Source organism: Giraffa tippelskirchi, chromosome 12 (genome assembly GCF_054371585.1).
Source record: "Giraffa tippelskirchi isolate mGirTip1 chromosome 12, T2T-mGirTip1v1.2.pri, whole genome shotgun sequence".
Taxonomy (NCBI): Eukaryota; Metazoa; Chordata; class Mammalia; order Artiodactyla; family Giraffidae; genus Giraffa; species Giraffa tippelskirchi.
Window position 1 is genome coordinate 41,527,541 of NC_137286.1, and position 22,821 is coordinate 41,550,361.

Below are 22,821 nucleotides of genomic sequence, written 5' to 3' on the forward strand. Positions count from 1 at the left end.
CTTAGAGAACAGACTTGGGGACACAGCAGCCATTGCCTTCTCCAAGGGAAAGGAGAGGATGGGACAAACTGGGAGAGTAGCACTGACATATACACTGCCGCGGGTAAAACAGAGAGCTGATGGGAAGCTGCTGTATAGCGCAGGGTGCTCAGTTCGGTGCTCTGTGATCAACTACAGCGGTGGAACAGGGTGGAAGCGAGGTCCGAGAGGGACAGGATATATGTATCCTTACAGCTGATTCACACTGTTGTACAGCAGGAACCAATATAACAATGTAAAACAATTATCCTCCGATTAAAGATAATAAAGTATTACACCTAAAAAAAAGACCCTGATACTAGGGAAAGACTCTGGTGCTGGGAGACTGAGGGCAAAAGGAGAAGTGGGCAGCAGAGGATGAGATGCTTGGATGGCATCACTGACTCAATGGACATGAGTCTGAGCAAACTCCAGGAGATAGTGGAGGACAGAGGAGCTTGGCAGGCTACAGTCCATGGCGTCACAGAGTCGGAGACGCCTTAATAACTGACCACCACCATCGAAAAAAATTAAAAAAAAAAAGAAAGAGGCAGGTCTCCATGGTGCTCACACTCGGATTTTATTAGCCAGAGTCCCACCTCTGAGGAGATACACAGCCAGCCAAGGCACCCAGCTACCATCCTGTTTCTGCTTCCAGGGCCAATTCCAGGGCTCCCCTGGCATGGGGTTTCTGCAAAGCCGCTTCAGGGCCTGGTTTCCACAGGTACAGAGAGCTCAAGGGAGGGAAGCCCAGACTCAGGGCCCAGTCTTCTCCATGGGGGAGAGGACACGGACGCCAAATGGGCTGTGCGTCATGGAGCAAAGAGAGAGAGCCCTGAGCTGTGCCCCGGAGGCCGGGGCACCTGGGGTTCCTCCTGCTGGCCGGGCCACTGGATGGCGGCCCGCCTGTCCCCCCACAGTAGGCTGGTCAGACCCTTTCTGCGTTCACTGTTGCACATATAAGGCAGCTCGATGCCTCCTGCTAACTGGGCTCTATGAGCTCCGGCTACCGGAGGACAAGGACCAAGCATCTGATCAGAAGGTGAGGTGACAGGGCATCCACCCTGGGGTACACCCACCAGCCCACAGGAGCCTGAGGCCCAAGAGGGCTGCTCTGTCCCGAGGTGCAAGGGTCTTGGGAGCAGAGCACCCCGACTAGGAGTGGACCGTCCTGCTGATGGGCCGTTTCTCTGTGAAGAAGCTTTTTAGCAGCAGCACCTGGCTGAAGCTGACCACAAACAGGGCAATGGTCTCGCCAATGGACCAGTAAGAGACTCGGCTGTTGAGGTCTTCTGCGCGGGCCCGGTCCTGCGCCTCCCGGAGCCGGTAATGCTTCTGGGAGTCAATCACGGTCTTCAGAGCCTCATGGATGGTCACACAGGCGGACTCCATCTGGGCGGGAAGAGAAAAGCGGTCGTTGCTGACCCTCAGAAAAGAAGAATGGAACCTGGCACACACATAGCAAACTCTGTCATCAACATTCTAGGTACTACCGAGTGCTAACGATGAGTCTGCACTAAGGATCTGACACGGTTTTATTCATAATAAGCCTAACTGAGGTTCAGAAAGGTCAAATAACTTGTCCAGAGTCACAGAGCTAGGAGATGGCAGAAGTGTGAAAGTGTTAATCGCATCTCCGTCGTGTCCAACTCTTCGTGACCTATGGACTGTAGCCCTCCAGGCTTCTCTGTCCATGGGATTCTCCAGGCAAGAGTACTGGAGTGGGTTGCCATTTTTCTCCTGGTGATCTTCCCAACCCAGGAATCAAAGCTGGGTCTTCCGCATTGTAGGCAGATTCTTTACCATCTGAGCCACCAGGGAAGCCGGATATAAACTCAACTGTCAGGGCCGCTCCCAATGCAGAGGACCTGGGTTGAATCCCTGGTGGGGGAACTAGGTACCACATGCCACAACTAAAATCTGGCGCAGGCAAATAAATAAATAAATAAATAAATAATATTTAAACTCAACTGTCCGAGTCCTGAGACTATGCTTTCAAACACTGCCCCTTTTTTTTTTTTTCCTGCACTCTTATTTAATACTTACCATATCCCTGACAGGCAGAGATCATTACCCCCAGTGCTAAGGAGGGCTGACTGATTGCTTACTGTACACATTAATGAGGAAACTGAGGCTCAGAGAGGCTACATGACTTGCCCAAGGTCACCCAGCAAATTAATGGCAGGGCGTGACATAAATTCCAACTGCACTAGACTCTGAATCTACCCTGGTGGCTCAGATGGTAAAGAATCTGCCTGGAATGCAGAAGACCTGGGTTTAATTCCTGGGTCAGGAAGATCCCCTGGAGAAGGGAATGGCTACCCACTCCAGTATTCTTGCCTTGGACAGAGGAGCCTGGTGGGCTACAGGCCATGGGGTCGCAAAAGAGTCAGACGTGATTAAGAGACTGACACCTTCACTTTATTTCTGAATCTACAGCTCTTTCTATTACAAAACTGCTGCCTACACTTCTAGGCATACATACAAATAAATGAAAACATACATTTCTCATGTACATAGACCCACACACACATACAAATGAGGGCAAAGACACAGACACATGTGCCTATCAGCACACACACATGCATATACTCACATGTAACACGTGCTACTTCACAACTTCCTTTACTTGCTAAACTACCATGTGTCCCCACCACCACTACCAAGGCCCCTGCTCTAACCACAGGAAGCTGTGAATACAATGAGCTGTGACTATGATGACTATATGTCACAGCTGAGACTGTCCAGGGGCCTGAGAGCCCCTCAAAATTGGGAGCTTTCTCAAGCTGACAGCTGAAGGAGAAGTCAGAGAGGCTGGACACAGGAGAATTCAGGGCACTGCTGCTGGCTCTGAAGATGGAGAAGGTCATATGCAAGGAGCAGAGAAAGAACTCTTAAGAGCAGAGAGCATGACAGCCAGCTGCAAGGAACTCAATTCCGCCAACCACCTGAGTGAGTGTGAGATGCCCCAGAGTCTCCAGAGGACAGCCCAACCCCACCAGGATCTTGATTTCAGCCCTGAGAACTCGAGCAAAGCCTCTAGAACTGTGAGATAATAAATGGCTATTATTTTCAGCCATTTGTAGTAATTACTGACTCAGCAATGGAAAACTAAGACATTATGCCTGTGAAAGAATATGTGTCCTTACTCATTGGCAGCCTCTAAAACATCATTTCATTCAAAACCTAGAAAACTCTATATGGACAACGGGTTCGTGTGCTACAGAAGTTCATAAGCACCCAACAGACAACTGCTTCCCAAACTGGAAAGGTGAACTGTTCATAAAGTTCAATATAAGAAGCTAGAAGCTAGGGCTTCCCTGGTGGTCCAGTGGCTAAGACGTTGCGCTTACAATGCAGGGAGCCCTGGTCAGGGAACTAGATCCCACATGCCGAAACTAAAGATCCTGTTTGCTGTAACTAAGACCCAGCACGGTCAAAGAAATAATTTTTTTTTAAGACGAGTGGATCTGGGAGCCATTTAGAGACTTGGTAACAAGTCTCTAAAAATCAGTGGGATGAAATCAGTGGGATGGACAGAGATACACATACATATTTGTATACTTGCATATGAATGTGCATATGCATGTGTACATATATGCACACACACGTTCAATATGTATAAATACACACTTTGCTTTTTAAATCCAAGGGAAGAGCTCCTTGGTTTTCCCGGCTAGAATTCCATCCTGGGTTTACTTCCATCGCACACTTATTCAGAAACTCAAGGTGTACATTTCACTCACCTGAAATGGGTGTTCCTAGGACCCCTGGGCCCTGGCCTGGGCATTCAGCAGTACAGGCTGATACCCCAGCCTCCTCCCAGAGTCCAGAGTCACTGGAGAAGGAGTGAGGCTGGGGCTGGCAGGGAGCAAGAGAGACAGAGGAGGACACAGAAATCACAGGTGCAGACACCCCGGGCAGAGGACACGTCATATGTGCCGTGGAAGGCATCGTTTCAGAGGCTTGGCTCGCATGTCACCGGCCAGAGACCAGCACCGTGAATCTCTGAAGAGCGCCCGAGGCCTTTACAGGAACAACCTCAGACCCGATTAGTGATGGGAAGGAGGTCAGTCCTCAGAGTTTACAGAGCAAGAGGTGGTGTTCTACAGTTTCCCTGGCGTCTGGAACCAGCAAACCCCTTCAAAACCTAGCACAGGCCCCCAGAGACTGAGAGCAACGTGACACCAAGATCCACAGACCCTGGGAGCAGCCTCTTACCCGAGAAACATCCCTCCTCCCCTTCCTCAGGGACCTGCCGTTGCCGTTTGCCTAAGACACCAATTCCGCTTGTTCCCACAAAGTTTCAGTTAGGCAGCCTGGCCAGCCGGCTTCCTGCCCAGCAGGAAGCCAGCAGAGGCCCTTTTGTTGCAAACAGCTGTGTCTGCCCAGGGCCAGGGGTCCCCAGCTCTCCCAGGGTGTGACTTTCACCCTGCTGAGACCTCCAGCCCTGCTGGTTCCCAGTGTCCCAGAGCCTCACAGGGATGTGGGGCACGACTCCATCCTGACGGGTGGTCTCTGGAGGCACTCTGCCCGATCCTTCCGCCCCCAAGACCATCCCTTTCCTGCCTCCCATGCCCACTCCCGTCCTATCTCCACCACCTGCTGCTGGTGCCCAGGTCTTCATTCTGTAACTGTCAGGAAATTCACTCAGCCTCACCTCTTCAGGGCCTCCACAGATAAAAGCCAGTTCTCCTCCACTATGTATGATCCTTCAAGCTGCAAACTTTCAAAGATGCAAATGTGCATGCCGTCAACAGCTTACCCTCCGTCTCCTATTGCTGACGACCCTTCAGCTCTACCATCTCCCACCTCCACTCCCTCCTCCAGTCAGTAACTGTTCTTGCCTGTTGACATGATGCCAGCCCCTGTGTGTTGTACTGTACTCCTATACTTTTCAAGGTACTGTAGTATAAGATTAAAAATGTTTCCTTTATTTTTTATGTTGTTTTTTATGTATTATTTGTGTGAAGAGTATTATAAACCAATATAGATGATTGTGTTAGTTGGATACCTAGACCAACTTTGTTGGACTTAGGAACAAATTGGACTTACGAATGCATTCTTGGAACAAAACTTGTTCTTATATAGCAGACTTACTGTACTTGGGTCTTTAAATTCTTGAAGAACTCAAAGGCAGTGTCGTGTAAGCCGGCCTCAGAGTAGAGTCAGGGAAACTTTAATCTTCCCTCGACCACCACCGAGGCAACCCCAGACCTTGGACCTCTGTCAGAAGCCTCTGGCCTCCCCTAGGACCTGCCCAGACTCTCAGGATGCTGGGAGCTCTTCAAGCTTGGCCTCCCTCAGCAGGAACCCTGGTCCGTGTCTTCTGCTAGGAGCCTGGTCATTCTGGAACTCAGGGTGAAGACAGTCCCTCCTGCCTGGGACTCGGTCACTCTGGATCCTGTTCCTTCCCCGAGGCTGATATTAGTGCCAGAGCACATGGCCTTTGGCCCAGCACTGACCTGGACGAAGCCTCAGGGGAAGAGACGTGACAGCTGCAGGCAGAGAGGGGATCTGTGCCGAGCAAAGTAAGATCAGGGCCCAAAAGGAAAGCAATGCCCTGAACACCTGCATCTGCTGTTCTCACCACCTGGGAGGTCCTCCATCCCCCCGTGCCAGACATGCTCCTGGGCAAGCACTCACACTGTCGCTTGTCAGCTAAGACTCTCCCTGCAAAGACTTCCTCAAACCTCCTGGAAGAGTCAACTGGTCCCTTCCCTGAGAACCTTCATCCTTAAATCACAGCTCTGGGACTTCCCTTGTGGCTTAGTGGTAAAGAAGCCGCCTGCCAATGCAGGAGATGCGGGTTCAATCCCTGGTCTGGGAAGATCCCACATGCCACGGGGGAAACTAAGCCTGTGCACCACAACTATTGAGCCTGTGCTCTAGAGCCCAGGAGCCGCAACTACTGAGCCCACTTGTCCTAGAGCCCATGCTCTGCAACAAGAGAAGCCACTGCATTGAGCAGCTTGTGTACCGCAACTAGAGAGTAGCCTCCTGTTCGCCGCAACTAGAGAAAAGACCAAGCAGCAATTAAGACGCAGCACAACCAAAAATAAATAAACAGAATTATTAAAAAGAAAAAACACAGCTCTGATCACAGCATCCTCCAGGCACAAGTGCAGACAGAGCACATGCTCAGCATTAGCAAGTGAGCGTTGTCAGAGGCAGACACAGATAGAACCCCACGCGACCAGGGAGAGGGGCCAGAGGTACAGAAGTAGAAGGAAATGTCTCTTCTGTAGCTGGGCAGAAGGAAGGATGAGGTCCCCAGATGCAGAAGCAGCAAGTGCAATCTCTCCTGCAACAAAACACAACTCTGAAGCTCCAGGAAAAAATGCCCTAACCCACAAAGCTTATTCTCTACTGACTAAAGGGCCATACAGTCAAAGCTATGATTCTTCCAGTAGTGATGTACGGATGTGACAGTTGGACCATAAAGAAGGATGAGCACCAAAGAATTGATGCTTTTGAATTGTGGTGCTGGAGAAGACTCTTGAGAGTCCCTTGGGCAGCATATGCACAGTCAATCCTAAAGGAAATCAACTCTGAATATTCATTGGAAGGACTGATGCTAAAGCTGAAGCTCCAATCCTTTGACCACCTGATGCAAAGAGCCAACTCACAGGAAAAGACCCTGATGCTGGGAAAGACTGAGGGCAGGAGAAGGGGGCGACAGACGATGAGATGGTTGGATGTATCACTGACTCAATGGACATGAGTTTCAACAAACTCCGGGAGATGGTGAAGGACAGGGAAGCCTGGCATATGCAGTCTATGGGGTTGCAAAGAGTCAGACACGACTGAGCAACTGAACAACAACTGCATTAACCCACAAAGCCTTTTCTCTACTGGTTTCTTTTCCACTGTTTCAAGAGGCAAATCTCTCAGCTCAGGTGGCGATAGTGATGAAGAATCCACCTGCCAATGCAGCTGAAGGAGGAGACGTGGGTTTGATCCTGGGTTGGAAAGATTCCCTGGAGGAGGAATTGGCAACATGCTCCAGTATTCTTGCCTGGAGAATCCCATGGACAGAGCCTGGTGGGCTACAGTCCATGTGGTGGCAAAGAGTTGGACATGACTGAGCAACTGGGCATATACACGCAGCTCCTGGAAACTTACAAAATCTTCAGAACAGAAGCTATTTCATCAACAACCAACAGAACTCTTGAGAGGACAGGTTGTGAAAGCTCTTACACGTAAAGACACACCCTGGGCTGGACTGTCTACCAGTACTCATGTTGCTAAGTTCAAACGCAATGATGTCCAGCAGAACTCTCCACACATGGGCACCAGCCACTTGGGACTACTGAGCACTAGACAGATGTGTTGCTACAGAGCAAACAAGGAAGTGAACTTTAATTTTACACTTGATCTCAGCCAAAAGGCTGAGAAGCGATGAACTTTAATTTTAATATTAATGTCAACAGCCCTAAGCAGATAATGTTTACTGACTGCACAGTGCAGTACTAACCTCCAGCTGCTCAGAGTATAAACCCATCATCAAAACCACAGAGGAATGGAGCCTGTGGTCATTTTGGAGGGCAGCCCAGAAGGTGACCTGGTCTCACCAGAGACTCAGATGCTCTGGCTTCGGTTCTGGGACATGTGCGGCCACAGATAGTCATTCCTGTCTTGTGGGCTTTCCTGGGTCTTGCCACTCAGTCGCTTGACAAATATTTGGTGAGCTCCTATTCTGTGCCACACTCCATGCACCAGGGCGCTAAGGACCCAGGGGTAAATAACACACGAGTTCCAGCCTGAATCTGCATATGGGAGGGAGGAGCTTAAACAGCAGGAGGAGAGACTGATGGAGAAGGCTGGGGTTGAATTATAGTTAACTGTGAGAGCCACGGGTGACACAGATGACTATAGGTCCTCCAAAAGTGTCACCATTTCTCTGCCAGAATGTGGAGCTCTCACTAGGGGTCAACTGCCTAACTGGACTGTATATGCCAGCCCTCCTTCTATCCATCCACACTGGCCACACGACTATTTCTCTACAATGAGATACGAGCAGGGGTAATAGTGTCACTTCTGAGACAGGGCTTTTAAGAAGCAGGTGGAGCTTTCTCATTCTCTCCATTTTTTGGTGGCCAGAAACAGAGGACTCTGAAGCCCTAAGGGACAGTGGAAAGATGACCAGAAAGGAGCCTGGCTTCCTGAGTCACTCCATGGAGGAGAGTCCTCCACCCTCACCCCCACTCTCCAGATGATTGAGTGAGAATCAAAATTTCCATTGTGTTAAGCCATTGATATTTGGGGTTTACTTGTGATAGCAGCTTGTGTTGCCTTAACTGATACATCATACAAAGCAGGACTTTGTCTTTCCAATGCAGATGCATTGAAGAAGCAGAGAGGTACATATTGTGTGTGCTTTGAAAGTGGTGCTGCGTCAGACTGCATGGGAACGTGGGAATACCAGAGGAAAGTACTTCAGGGACACGTTAAAGAATGGAGAGGAAGACCAGAAGGGGAACATAAGGTCTTCTAGGACTAGATGTGAACACAGGGGCAGAGCAAATACTGCGACTTCAGACTGGGAGGTGGGTGGCTGGTGACTGCTCATCAGCCAAGACCGGGACAGATGAGGAGGAACAGCCTGGGGGGGCGGGGGGAGGCGAGGAGGGGGTTCATCTCAGACTGTTGGTGCTGATGTCCACTCACCTGGGTGAGAGCTGTGACTCTGTTTCCCATGTCTGGGAGAATGGGGGGCTCGTCGCCCACTTGAAAGTCAAAGTAGATGGTTTTGTGAGAGAAGGTGGAAAACTCATTACTGAAGCAAAACTGATACACGCCCTTGACCTCGGCCTTGTGCGTGAAGCTGTCATACTGTTTCTTGGTTTCACTGTAGATGGTGTTCCCCAGGGGGTCTTTCACAAAGCAGTCGACATCGTAGTGGCCTCCAGTGATGACCTAACAACCATAAAAGAGATCCACAGGCTGTTTTTTACCAGGGGGCAACCACCACTTACCAAATGCCAACCGGGCACTGTGATTAGATGTCACGAACATTGTTTTCATTTAGTCTTTGCAACCTTCTAAAGCAGGTGCCATGACACTACCCAATTGATAGAGGATGAGTCTGAGGCTGAGAGAGTTGAAGTGAACTGTTCATGTCACACAGCGTGAAAGTAACAGGGCTAAGACTTGGATCCATGTCTGACTGACTCCAAAAGTTTTGCTCTGCAAGAGTGCAAAGAGCCATGGGATTTCCCTGGTGGTCCAATGGTTAAGATTTTGCCTTCCTGGATACATGTGTATGTATAGCTGAGTCCCTTCACTGTTCACCTGAAACTACCACAACATTGTTAATTGGCTATACTCTAATACAAAATAAAAAGTTTTTAAAAAAAGACTTTGCTTTCCAATGCAGGGAGTGCAGGTTCTATCCATGGTGAGGGAGCTAAGATACCACATGCCTAACAGCCAAACAACCAAAACACAAAACAGAAGCAACACTGTAACAAATTCAATAGACTTTAAAAATGGTCCACATCAGGAAAAAAAAAAATCTTAAATGAAAAAAAGGGTGCAAAGAGCTTAATCCTTCCCACTTTACAGAAGAGGAAACTGAGGCTCTGGAGGTTTATATTATTGCAGATGAAATGCAAGAGGAAGGTGAATACAAATTGAAGCCTTCACAGCATCAGTGACTACCAAGGGAGTCATTAGTTCAAACTCTTTCACCATAGGAAAGATAAGATCTGCTAAGGGCAGAATCACAGGGATGGCCAATGACTAGAACCAAGGTCCATCAAAGAACATGGCCAAAGGCCTCCATCTGCTTCCAGATGTTAATATTTCCTTTTGTACAGATGGAAAAATTTGCTTTTTGATCAGTGAGATTCCTAATGCTGGACATGTATAGACTTATGCTGAGCCCATAACAGCGGTTTCTGACCTAGCACAGACCTGATGACCTCTCAGGCCCCTCCAGCCTCACAACAATCTTTCTGTTTTCAAATACTTATTTATGTATTTATTTATTGGGCTGCATTGTGTCTTCATTGCATCCCACAGGATCTTTCGTTGTGGCACACAGGATTAGTTGCTCTGCGGCATGTAGGATCTTACTTTCCTGACCAGGGATTGAACCCATGTCCCCTACACTGCAAGGCAGATTCTTAACCACTGGACCACCAGGGAAGTCCCACAAGGATCATTTTTTTTTTTTTTTTGACGACTGTATCTGGGTGACCCGTTTACCCAGCTGCAATTGGCACATTGTCCACAAATGTGAAAGCAACCAGATGAATGACTCAGAGGCCAGGACACATGATGCTGGCCCCATGCACAGTCTCTTTTAGTGGTTTTGGTCAGAGAGGACCCATCAAACTGCCTACCCTCCCTTTTGCTGCCTGTGCCACCTCCTCTCTGTAATGCCTGCCAGTATGTGTCCACGATCAGACGCCTGTCTGGATATCTGGGTAGGATTGCCTAAACAGATCTGCAGCTCTCTCACTCAAGACCTACCTGCTCCCTACCGCGCCCCCCCACCCCCCCGCCACACCCCAACAGCGAGCCATGAGAACTCTCACAGCAGCCAAGAGTGCAGGAGCTTGGAGCTTTTCTGAGCCATATGGCAGTAGCCACAACACCACTCCTTGTAAACACTGCTAGGCTCAAAGCCTGCGCGGACTCCTTTCCAAAGCACCCTCGCTCCGCCTAACTATAACTTCAAACACTGGAGAGAGGGAGAAAAATAAAACCACGAACCCATTTCCTCTCGCTGTCATTTTTCAGTACAGGCGGGGACAAAGCTGTCCAAAAAACGTTGGGACAGAGAGCATGGTGCCAGAGATGGCGTTCTATAGAGTCAACGCACTCTCGGGTCATTCAAGTCAACTCCCCAGGAAGCCGGAGCCGCCCGGGGCATCCCCACTCTGCACATGAATCTGCGGTGCTACCTCCCTGGCTAGTCGGCCCGTCTCGGGTGGGCTCTGACTTCCTCGTCTCTGGTCATTCCCGCCCCATTCTGCAACCTCTTTGGCTAATTCCAGCCACTACAGCCGGGGCCGCACGAGTGACCACTGAAGACCTGGAAGCGGGAGAGAGAGGAGGCGCCAAGGCTCACCTGGTAGTCTAGGGAGAACTTCACGCCTTGCTCCACCTCCTCGTAGAAGCACTGCTTGGCGCTGTCCGGCAGCTCGAAGGTGAGCTCGGCGCCCCGCGGCCGCTCCGCCTGGAGCAGGAGCAGTAGCAGCAGCGGCAGCGCGGAGGCGGAGCGCGGGACCATGCCACCCATGATGCTCCCGGTACAGTCCCGCGGGCCGCAGCTCGGGCGTGCGCTCCGCGAAGGCGGGGCGACAGCTGAGGGACCCGGAGAAGGTGCAGCACAGACGTGGCGCGAGCCGGCGCCGCGCTTCCGGGAGAAACGGCCCGCGGTTCAGAGCGCAGCCGCGCGCTCGGGGGTGGGCCCGGGACGCGGGCCAGGGAGCACCGCTGCGCCTGCGCGCTGGCTGGGCTGCGGAAGGGGATACTCCCCCTTCGCTGCCCCGCCCCGCTTCCCTGCTGCAGCGTCGCCGCGAAGGGGAGGCGGGGTCCCCACCGCCAGCGCGCATCTCCCCAAAGCGCACCCTACTTGCATCCCCAACAGGGGTGTTTCTGCACCCTTTGGGTCCCGCAGGGTTGAGTGTTCCCAGAGTCGGCCCAGGTCCACGCAGTCCATACTGTCTGGCTGCAGGAGCACGAAGCCCGTACAGGGTACGGGAACACTCTTTTTTTGACTGGTCCTGGAGAAAGTCTCCTGGTCTACAAACGGGTATGCCCAAACTTGCTATAACGCAGTAGTTAGGAAGGCTAGATGAAAGAAGAGATGGAAACTCTGAGAACCCAATTAACACCCCTCTTTTTCATTCCCACCCCTTTCCCAAGGTGAAAAATTGTGCCATGGGGCAGGATATGGATGGTGAGAGTAAGTAGAAATACCACAGTTACATCTACTCCGGGGCAAACCGACAGGCGTGCTCATACTCAAAGCTTCATGAAGGTTAGTGAAGATGGAAATACAAGTCTTTCGTTCAGGGGTTTCAGGTTTACTTTGGTTGTCAGGATAAATGGAAGGTTCTTCTGGGACAAAACAATCATTTTTTTTTTTCTTTCCTTTTGACTTCTCAAAAGCGCTGGAAGCAGGTAAATTAATTTACTGCCTTATCTATTACCATTGACCTGAGAAGCTATTTTGTATAATCATCACTATAGCATTTTATAGTATACTCAGTATAATCAGGTAAGACAAAGAGAAAACCCACTGATTTTAGTTTCACTACTCAGTAAAGGGGGCTTCCCAGGTGGCTCCGTGGTAAAGAATCTGCCTGTAATGCAGAAGACTCGCGTTTGATCCCTGGGTCAGGAAGATTCCCCAGAGGAGGTCATGTCAATCCACTCCAGCATTCTTGCCTAGAGAATCCCATGGGCAGAAGGGCCTGGCAGGCTACAGTCCACAGGGTCAAAAAGAGTTGGACAGGACTAAAGCAACTGAGCACACACTCAGTAAAGAATTTTTTTCAGAACATTGTTGGTTGACCTGTATCTTGATTTTAGCAAAGACTTTTACTGCCCATATAGGTCTCCACGTAAATAAAACCAACTGTCCTGTCACTGGACATATTTGGACTTCCCTGGTGGCTCAGACAGTAAAGAATCTGCCTGCAGTGTTGGAGACATGGGTTCGATCCCTGGGTTGGGATGATCTCCTGGAGAAGGGAATGGATACCCACTCCAGTATTCTTACCTGGGAAATTCCCACAGACAGAGGAGCCTGGCAGGCTACACAGTGCATGAGGTCGCAAAGAGTCAGACATGACTAAGTGACTAACACTACTTTTTAAGATGCTAATATATCAATATGTGAAAGCAGTCTGTTGACTGAAATAATGTGCATGCAAGATGTAATTGTTAATATTTACTGGCTCTGTAGTGGACTTGGCAAGGTGTATAGTGTGCCTTGAGGCTCTTTCCATGGCCCTGTCCTGTTAAACATTATTTTTTAGTAACTGGTAGAAAACATTGACATAGTAATCATCAAATCTAGAGGCACCAAGTGGGGAAACATATGACAAATATAAGACCAAGATTACCTTGGCCAGCTCGGAGTATTCAGCCAAGACTAACAAAAAGAAATCTCACCAGGTTAAATGTTAAATCCTAAATTAATTCCAAGAAAACACCTGCATAGTCTCAGGGGCAAGAAACTTGGCTTGGCGGTAGCTCAAGTCAGAGTATGTGAAGACAGATAATCAACAGTTATCTGAATATAAGACAATGGAAACAGAGGAACTAAAAAAGAATCCCTGGCTTGGGCTGGGTGACTAAAAGAACAGCATTGTTTTAGCACCTATTCTGTGGAAGTTACTATTACTGAAAGGAACTGCCTGCGCTGTAACAGGCAATGATCAGATCATAGCTATTGTTCTAAGAGGGACATTAATAAAATAGGGAGTATAGGAAGTAATTAGGAGGGAAGCAGTATAATAAATTGCTGGGAAGGCTTCTCAAATGAGGTAAAATCAAAGGAAACAGGATTTAACCTGGAAGAGCAGAAAGTAAGAAGGAAGAGAAGTATTAGCTTTAAAAGTTTGCGTAATAGCGGTCCAGTGGTTAAGATTCCACGCTGCAGGGGGCATGGGTTCGATCCCCTGGTCAGGGAGCTAAGATCCCATATACTGTGTTGTTTGTTTGGTCACTAAGTTGCATCCAGCTCTTTTTTGATCCCATGGACTGTAGCCCACCAGGCTCCTCTGTCCATGGGATTTCCTAGCAAGAGTACTGGAGTGGGTTGCCATTTCCTCCTCCAGGGGATCTTCCCAACCCAGGGATCGAACCCACACCTCCTGCATTGGCAGGTGGGTTCTTTACCACTGAGACATGGAAGAAGGCCCCTGTAGGCTTGATGATTTCCTAGATGATATGGCAGGCTCAGGGCAGCCTCCCAAGACAGCCAAGTCAGAGACAACTTGGCCCTTCTCCCTCTGCCATCCCCACCCACCCCCACTACATTCCAGAATTTGCCCAGTATCACTTTTAACACATTCTGTTGATCAAAGCAAGTCCCAGGGCCAGCCCAGATTCAAGGTGAAGAAATGGACTCTGTAGACTTAAAAAGAATATTCACAGCCTAAAAGTTGAGAGCTGTTTTATTTGGTGGGAATTTTTAGAACTTCAAGCCCAGAGGCAACATCGCAAGAAATTCTGAGTGAACACCTCCAAGGAGACCAGGGGGCCAGCCAGATTATACAGAAGTTTTGCAAAAAAGGGCAGGTAATCAGAACATCAAAGGAAAGAAAGATCAGATATTCCAAGGTAAGGAGTTTAGTGCTTTTCTGGGTATGGGAAGATGCAGGAATCTGGGCTCACTGAGATCATTCCTTTGATGTGTACCTTAGCTATCTACAGCCAGTATCCTGTGTTTTCTCATCGTGAGCTTCCTCAGAGCTCATCATGGGGCATGGCTGCGGTCTGATGGCTGCTATATGGCAGATATTCTCTCCTTCTTGAGTCCTCTCAGGGCTGACCAGCTCACCATTGGTGGTGGCTGCATTGGCTGGTGACTATGACATCCTTTTTACTGATACAGCAGGAAATGTTCCATTTCTCAACTCCATCTGTCTCTGGATTGGAGGAGCTGCAGACTCACATTCAAAGGAGGAGCATACTAGGTTGGCAGGAATCTGTGGTCATGACACAATCTACCATAGTACTCAAATTCACTCATCTTATTAATGGCTAAGCCAGCAATTGAAACTAGGTCTGCCTGATTCTAAAGGTCACATGCTTTTCGCCACACACACACACACACACACACACAACTCTACCCGTTCCTTGGGGTACATCTGTCCTGCATGTTGCATCTGCCGTAACTTGGGCAAACCATGAATCTGACATTGAGGTATATTTCAACTCAACATAAGACATGACGTCCTGACAACTAGAGCTTTCCATAAATTGATGAGTAGAGACAATGGATTTTTTCTTTGCTTGAAATATTCAAGCAGAGACTGTATAAATAGCCTGGGATGTTGTAGAGAAGATTCATGAACTGAGTGATGGAGTATAATGGCTGAGGACCTCCAAGCCTGTTTCAGTCTTTGTGTTCCATGATGCGTGGTAGAAGGTTCCAAAATAGGATAACTTGGAAAACAAAAGCAAAACTATTACCTGTCCACTTTCACAGCCTGACTTCTCTAAAGGCCTCTTAAAACAGTAAGTTAAAAATGAACGTCTTAATAGATTCAGAAAAAGCATGATAAAGTGCAGCGTCCATTCATGGTAAAAAAGAGCCCTGGTAGCTCAGCTGGTAAAGAATCCACCTGCAATGCAGGAGACCCGGATTCGATTCCTGGGTCGGGAAGGAAGTTCCCCTGCAGAAGAGATGGCCTACCCACTCCAGTATTCTTGGGCTTCCCTGGTGGCTCAGATGGTGAAGAATCCGCCTGCAATGTGGGAGACCTGGGTTCAATCCCTGGGTTGGGAAGATCCCCTGGAGGAGGGCATGGCAACCCACTCCAGTATTCTTGCCTGGAGAATCCCCATGGACAGAGGAACCTGGCAGGCTACAGTCCATGGGGTCACAAAGAGTCAGACACAACTGCGTGACTAAGGACAGCACAGCAGATCAAAAATAATTGATAAATTCCTTAATGTCATAAAATGTCTATTAAAAAATGAGAGCCCACCTCATGGTTAACAAGTAAACATTAAAATCTTTCCTTTTGAAACTGGCAATAAAACATAAACTATCACCACTGCTATTCAATATTGTTCCAGAAATTCTTGGCAATAAAATAAGGCGAGATAAGAAAATAAAAGGATCAGAATAGGAAATATGAAAGTCAGAATATGAGGGGCACCCGAGGGGAACTCGGGAATGTTACCATTGTGACTCTTTGTTGAATTGCACACTTGTGTTCTGTACGTGTATTTTATTTCACAATTTAAAAGGTTTTAAAAGTGTCCTATAAAGATATAGGCTTTATAAAGTGAATCTGTCTGTGCCCTGAAGCAGGCTTTTTACTTTATTTTATTTTTAATTGGAGGATAGTTGCTTTACAATGTTGTGTTGCTTTCTGCTGTACATTAAAGTCAATCAGCCATAAGAATATGTATGTCCCCTCCCTCTAGAACCTTCCTCCCAGCCTCCACCCCATCCCACCCCTCCAGATTGTCACAGAGCACCAGGTTAGGCTCCCTGTTTTATACAGCAACTTCTCAGTAGCTATCTGTTTTACACATGGTGATTTATATATTTCAACGCTACTCTCAGTTCATCCCACCCTCTCCTTCCCCACTGTGTCCACAGGTCTGTTCCCTATGTCTGAAGCAGGATTTTTATTTGTTCCATGCCACAGGGGCACACTCCAAAACTTGCCCTTAGGGTTTTGAAAGGAAATCAGTTTTTATCCATGCCTCATACGTGTAATGGATGGTGAGGAAAGAAAGCAACGTAGTCACTGTGGACTGACTGAGGCAAATAGAAAGTTTGCAAACCACACGCACTGCCATGGAGCTGTGATCATACCAGGCTTTCCCCAGACAAACCAGAGAAGGTGACACACGCTGCCCTCCGTGGGAGGCCAGCCTGCCCCCCATCACAGCACCCAGAGGGCCGGGTGTTCCCCCTCTTTCTGCTTGTAGGTCCCAAGACATGTGGGCATGTGACCCAGGCTCCGCCAACCAGACAGTCTTGCATCCAATCTTGAGGGGGTGTCTAAAGGCATGAGGACATCAAAGGTTATTGATGGCGGTGGTAGGATGGAGACTCCTGGGGACTGAGAACAAGTGCCCAGGAGCAGAAATTCACCCTGAGAGGAAGCTTGCCATGGCATGATTTTGGCGGTGCATTTGGCCACTTAGCCTTTCTTAAGTCTTAACCCCTTTTGTGAGTCAATTTCCATTCTTCTCATTGTTTCTGTAGAGTTTGAGATTTTTAAACTGAAGTGGAATGGGACTGGATTTTTCATTACCTTTGGGCAGGTAGTAGGCTATAGGATTCAACTAAAAGGTCAAGACAGAATAGGAAGGGGACTTACCTGATGGTCCTGTGGTTAAAAATCTGCCTGCCAATGCAGGGACATGGGTTCGATCCCTGGTTAGGGAAGATGCCACATGCCATGGGGTAACTAAGCCTGTTCACCGCAACTACTGAGCCTGTGCTCTAGAGCCAGGGAGCTGCAACTGCTGAGCCCACATGCTGCAACTAAATGAAGTTTAGTTGCACATCAATTTAGTTTAGTTGCACAACAATAAAAGCCACTGCAATGAGAAGCCCACACTCTTGCCACAGCTAGAGAAAGCCAGCAAGTAACAAAAAAGACCTAGTGCAGTTGAAAATAAATAATCTTTTTATAAAAAGGAGGAATGGGAAAGGGAAATTCCACAGAGTACAACACAAGGCAACGCTTAGAGTAAAATAGTCTCTGTATGATTATCAATAGACCACTCTGAAATTATGTACTGTGGAAACAGAGAATCAGGAGAATGCTTTGAAATAGCTTTTGTCAAATTTCTTTGTGTTTATAGTACAGAAGAGACACATACACTGATCCCACTCCCAGCTCGTTTTCCTCAGTTAATATCATGGCCCTACCCAATGACAAGGTGAATAGGAAGATATGTCCCCCATGTGTCCAGAAGGAGAGGAGGACTGAATATAGGTGAATACCATTCATAGCTGTTGCATTACAGTCAATAATAATAATAAAAAAACACAACAAAGACTTACAGTTTCTAGTTAAGGCGGGTTAGATCATTTGAACTTAAGTTTCCCCTGAAGACAACAACTTTAAATGTTTTCTAGAAAGCATCAAAGAACTGACAAGATTGGAAAGAATTATCAAGGGACAACAACCCACTAGAGAGGGAAGCAGTCCCAAATGCTGCTTTTCCCATGATGGCCTTTGCCAGTTCTGAAAATGTTTAATTTGAATGTTTACCATCACACAGGGAGAATGGACAGAAAACAGAGCCTGAAGAAGGGTGTTGGGGGAACATGATGTCACTTTCTAGCTCAGAAACTGCAGGGTATTACCCACACCAACCACATGCAGTTGACTTCACGGAAATATCACAGTCCCTCTTGATCCTGATTATCCCAGTGGGTCCTGAGCTTCACCTCTGTCTAGTCTCCATTTGGAGCCCACGTGCTCTGACAGTCATTTCCCACTCAGACTTCACTTGTGTTGTTCATATGCCTGGGAGGCTCTACCAGCTTAGGGACCCTGCTGCTCACACCATCCACAAAACATCTACCATTTTATGATGAATCCACGTGGCTGAGCCACAAGGCACCCAGCTATTTGGTCAGATGTCATTCCAGGTATTTCTGTAACAGGTGTTTGGATGGAATTAACTCTGAGGTCACTGCAGTTTGAATAGAGCCATTTGCCCTTCAGAATGTGAGTCGACCTCGTTGAGTCGGTCAAAGGCCTGAATAGACCAAATGGCTGACCTTCCCCTGCACAAGAGGCATTTTCTATCAGACGGCTTTAGGACGTGAATTGGAGCACCAGCTCTGCTGTTTGTCCAGCCTGCCAGCCCACCCTGCAGGTTTTGGACTTGACCCAAGCTTTCACAATTCAATTCCTTGTAATAAAGCTTTGGATAGATAGAGAGACAGTTCATATATATATACTTCATGTATATCGTATGTGGGCCTCCCAGGTGGCACAGTGGTAAAGAGTCTGCCTGCCAATGCAGGAGACACTGGAGAATCCCTGGGTCAGGAAGATCTCCTGGAGAAGGAAATGGCAACTCGCTCCAGTATTCTTGCCTGGGGAATCCCATGGACAGAGGAGCCTGGCAGGGTCGCAAAGTCGCAGAGTCCATGGGGTCATAAAGAGTCCGACATGACTGAGCACACACACACACATCATATATATCCTATTTATTCCATACCTATATACTATGTATAGTATATATAATTCCATGTGTATGTGTGTATAATATCCTATTGGTTTTCCTTCTCTGGAGAGCCCAACTAATCACTCCTTACAGTCTGTGTTGTCTTACTGTCTCATTTTATATAGTCATTCTTTAATTCTCCTGTATCAGGGGAGCTCCTTATAGGACTTGGCTAAATATTGAGGTGTAATTGATACATGACAACCTGCATCTGTTTAAAGTGTACAGTTTGATGAGCTTTCACATGTACACGCCTGTGAAATCGTCGACATAATCACGACAGTGAATCCACCTCCCCCATAGATTCCTCCTTCTCTTTGTGATCCCTCCCTCTATGCCTCCCCAACCTTCCCATTCATTCCCATAACCACTGATTTGCTTTCTATCTCTACATTCATTAGCATATTCTAGAATTTTATGCAACTGAAATCATACAAAGGCACTGTTTTTAGTAGAGCTTCTTAAACTCGGCACAGTTATTTTAGGATGCATTCATGCTGTTGTGTATGTCAGTTGTTTAGTCGATAAGTCGTGTCCGACTCTCTTTTGACCCCATGAACTCCTATATAGCCTACCAGGCTCCTCTGTCCGTGGGATTTCTCAGGCAAGAATACTGGAGTGAGTTGCCATTGCCTTCTCCAGGGGATCTTCCCGACCCAGGGATTCTCCAGTGTCTCCTGCATTGGCAGGCGAATTCGTTACTACTGAACTTCCAGGGAAGCAGTGTATGTCAGTAGTTCATTCCTCTTTATTACTGAGTAGTATTCTAGTCCACATATCCATGGTTTATTTCTGATCTCTATAATTGGTTCTCTCCAACTCTGGCTGTTGTATTGGCTGTTGGAGGTCCTTTGCATTTCCAAGTGAATTTTGTTTTATTTTTTATATTTTGTTACAATGCAAAGAATCATTAAGGTTGCTAACAGAATTATAGATACTTATCAACTGACCTTTTTTTTTTTTGGCTGAGCAGCATGCGGGATCTTAGTTCCCTGAGCAGGGATCAAATCTGAGCCACCGCAGTGGAAGCTCAGAGTCTTAACCGCTGGACTACTAGGTAAGTCCCTCCAAGTGAATTTCAGTTTTTTAATTTCTATAAAATGCCTGCAGAAGTTAGCTTTAACAATATACATGGGCAGCTGATTTTTTACAAAGATACAAAGACAATGTAGTGGAGAAATGACAGCTTTTTCAACAAATGATGCTGGAAAAATTGGATATTCATATGCAAAAAAATACTTGTTTTAAAGAACTTGGATCCATATTTCATACCAAATACCAAAATAAATGAATCATACACCTAAATTTAAAACAAAAAGGTATAAAACTTTGTAAAATGGAAGAAACAGGGACATTCCTGGTGGGCCAATGGTTAAGAATCCACCTTCCAATGCAGGGGACATGGGTTCAACCCCTGGTTGGAGAACTAAGGTCCCACATGCTGAGGGGCAACTAAGCCCACACTCCACAACTAGAGAGCCAGCGTGCCGGAAACTAAGCTCATGCCAATTCCACTCGAGGGACTCCAGTCGTCTGAGCCCCCTATCAGTCTTGGGAATGCACTTCCTCCCTCAAGGCAGGCCTTGTCCCTCATCACGGCCCCCTCCCTCACCACTTCTTCTTCTCCACCATGGAGATCTCTCCTAATCTTTGCTTGAAGGAGCTGGAAACAATATTGGCCTCCCTTTCCTGCAGACAGAAGGGGGACAAAGACATGCTGAAAAGAGTCCTTTTCTTCAAGATTTTTAAGATTTTAAGATGAGGACCATTTTTAAAGTCTATTGAATTTGTTACAATATTTTTTATGTTTTGGTTTTTTGGCTGCGAAGCATGTGGGATCTTAGCTTCCTAACCAGGGATCACCCCCATACCCCCTGCATTAGAAGGCAGAGTCTTAACCACTGGACCCCCAGGGAAGCCCCCCCTTTTTTGTTAACTGTAGTATAAGCCTGACAGCTGGCTTTTCTTCTGTAATGCAAGTGCCTGACTTTGTTTTTGATGGTTGAGGGCCTCCATCTCAAAGATGGCTTTCTCCATAGATACATTGCCAGCCATACAGGACTAAATAAAGGACCTGGTCATGCTCCCCCCCACTTTGTTTTAGAGATCTTTGTTGATTGACCACTTGAGCCTCCCTTTTTCTTTTTTTCTCTTTTCACACTTTAAATTCCTGCTGTTACAAGGTTTTTGTTTGTTTGTTTTTCAGGGTAGGTGCGGGAGGATTATTGGGGGCAGGGGGAAAGAATTGCTTTTTAGGTTTTTTGGCCGTGCTATGCAGCATGCGGGATCTTAGTTCCCCAACCAAGGATCGAACCTGTGCCCCCTGCAGTGGAAGCTGAGTCTTAACCACTGGACAGCCATGGAAGTCCCTCACTCTTATGTTTCAAATTCACCAATAAAGAGTGAGCCCACGAAACCTTAGGTCCTCAGCTTGGACACCAATAAAAGCAGACCCCCAGGCCTGGGCCCTCTGACTACCCACAACCTCACTGTATGACTCCAGGTGTGCCATGTAATTTTCAGAACCTTTTCAAAAAAAAAAAAACCTTTTCAAAAAAACCAGCAAACTTCTTTATCCCCACAGTTTCCTAATGATTATTGTGGATGGCTTCTGGCAGCCACAATGAGAACCACGAGGGCTAGTCTTGTCATAACATTGGTTTAGGCTGAGATGGGCATGAAACAATAGAATTTATTTCAACCATCTAGGGAAGAACCTCAGGGTAATGTTTGGAACTCTCCAGGGAATCAGGAAGTCTGGATGAAATCTGAATTGCAGAATGCTGGACTATAGGAGATAAGAGAGACCGTCCGGCTGGTTCATTTGATACTTACTACCCTGCCCTGTCCGAGAGGAGCTACCCCGCGCCTGAGGTCAGGGGTGGCAGCCGAGAAGAGCTACCCCACGTCCAAGGAGTGGCAGCTGCACAGGCGCAGGAGGGCTGAGAGGAGCTACTCCACATTCAAGGTCAGGACAGGAGGCCATGAGGAGATACCCCTTGTCCAAGGTAAGGAACAGCGGCTATGCTTTGCTGGAGCAGCCATGAAGAGATACCCCACGTCCAAGGTAAGAGAAACCCAAGTAAGACGGTAGGTGTTGCGAGAGGGCATCAGAGGGCAGACACACTGAAACCATAACCACAGAAAACTAGCCAATCTGATCACACAGACCACAGCCTTGTCTAACTCAATGAAACTAAGCCATGCCGTGTGGGGCCACCCAAGATGGACGGGTCATGGTGGAGAGATCTTGACAGAATGTTGTCCACTGGAGAAGGGAATGGCAAACCACTTCAGTATTCTTGCCTTGAGAACCCCATGAACATTAATTATGAAAAGGCAAAAAGATAGGACACTGAAAGATGAACTCTCCAGGTTGGTAGGTGCCCAGTATGCTGCTGGAGATCAGTGGAGAAATAACTCCAGAAAGAATGATGGGATGGAGCCAAAGCAAAAACAATACCCAGTTGTGAATGTGACTGGTGATAGAAGCAAGGTCCGATGCTTGGACTGCAAGAAGAGCCAACCAGTCCATCCTAAAGGAGATCAGTCCTGGGTATTCATTGGAAGGATTGATGTTGAAGCTGAAACTCCAGTATTTTGGCCACCTGATGCGAAGAGTAGACTCATTGGAAAAGACCCTAATGCTGGGAAGGATTGGGGGCAGGAGGAGAAGGGGACGACAGAGGATGAGATGGCTGGATGGCATCACCAACTTGATGGACATGGGTTTGGGTAGACTCCAGGAGTTGGTGATGGACAGGGAGGCCTGGCGTGCTGTGATTCATGGGGTCCCAAAGAGTTGGACATGACTGAACTGAACTGAACTGAACCCTGCCCTGGAGTAAGAGCTAAGAGAAATCAGCTTCTGTTAATGATCATCAGCATTAGAAATCTGGC

General features: G+C 47.7%; 1 protein-coding gene and 1 long non-coding RNA gene across 2 annotated transcripts; one reads left to right on the plus strand and one right to left on the minus strand.

The window, feature by feature from the left end:
* Nucleotides 1-575: 575 nt before the first annotated feature.
* On the minus strand, nucleotides 576-11,324 carry TMED3 (transmembrane p24 trafficking protein 3). The gene is made up of 3 exons (XM_081546697.1): nucleotides 11,099-11,324; nucleotides 8,689-8,937; nucleotides 576-1,410 (listed from the first exon to the last, which is right to left on the minus strand). The coding sequence occupies exons 1-3, from the start codon at nucleotides 11,267-11,269 to the stop codon at nucleotides 1,174-1,176; spliced, it is 657 nt and encodes a 218-aa protein (XP_081402823.1). The 5' UTR covers nucleotides 11,270-11,324; the 3' UTR covers nucleotides 576-1,173.
* A 113-nt stretch (nucleotides 11,325-11,437) lies between these two features.
* On the plus strand, nucleotides 11,438-16,628 carry LOC145528381 (uncharacterized). The gene is made up of 4 exons (XR_014070362.1): nucleotides 11,438-11,785; nucleotides 11,899-12,013; nucleotides 14,181-15,782; nucleotides 16,322-16,628. It is a non-coding gene; the product is annotated as an uncharacterized LOC145528381 (long non-coding RNA).
* The last annotated feature ends 6,193 nt before the right edge of the window (nucleotides 16,629-22,821 follow it).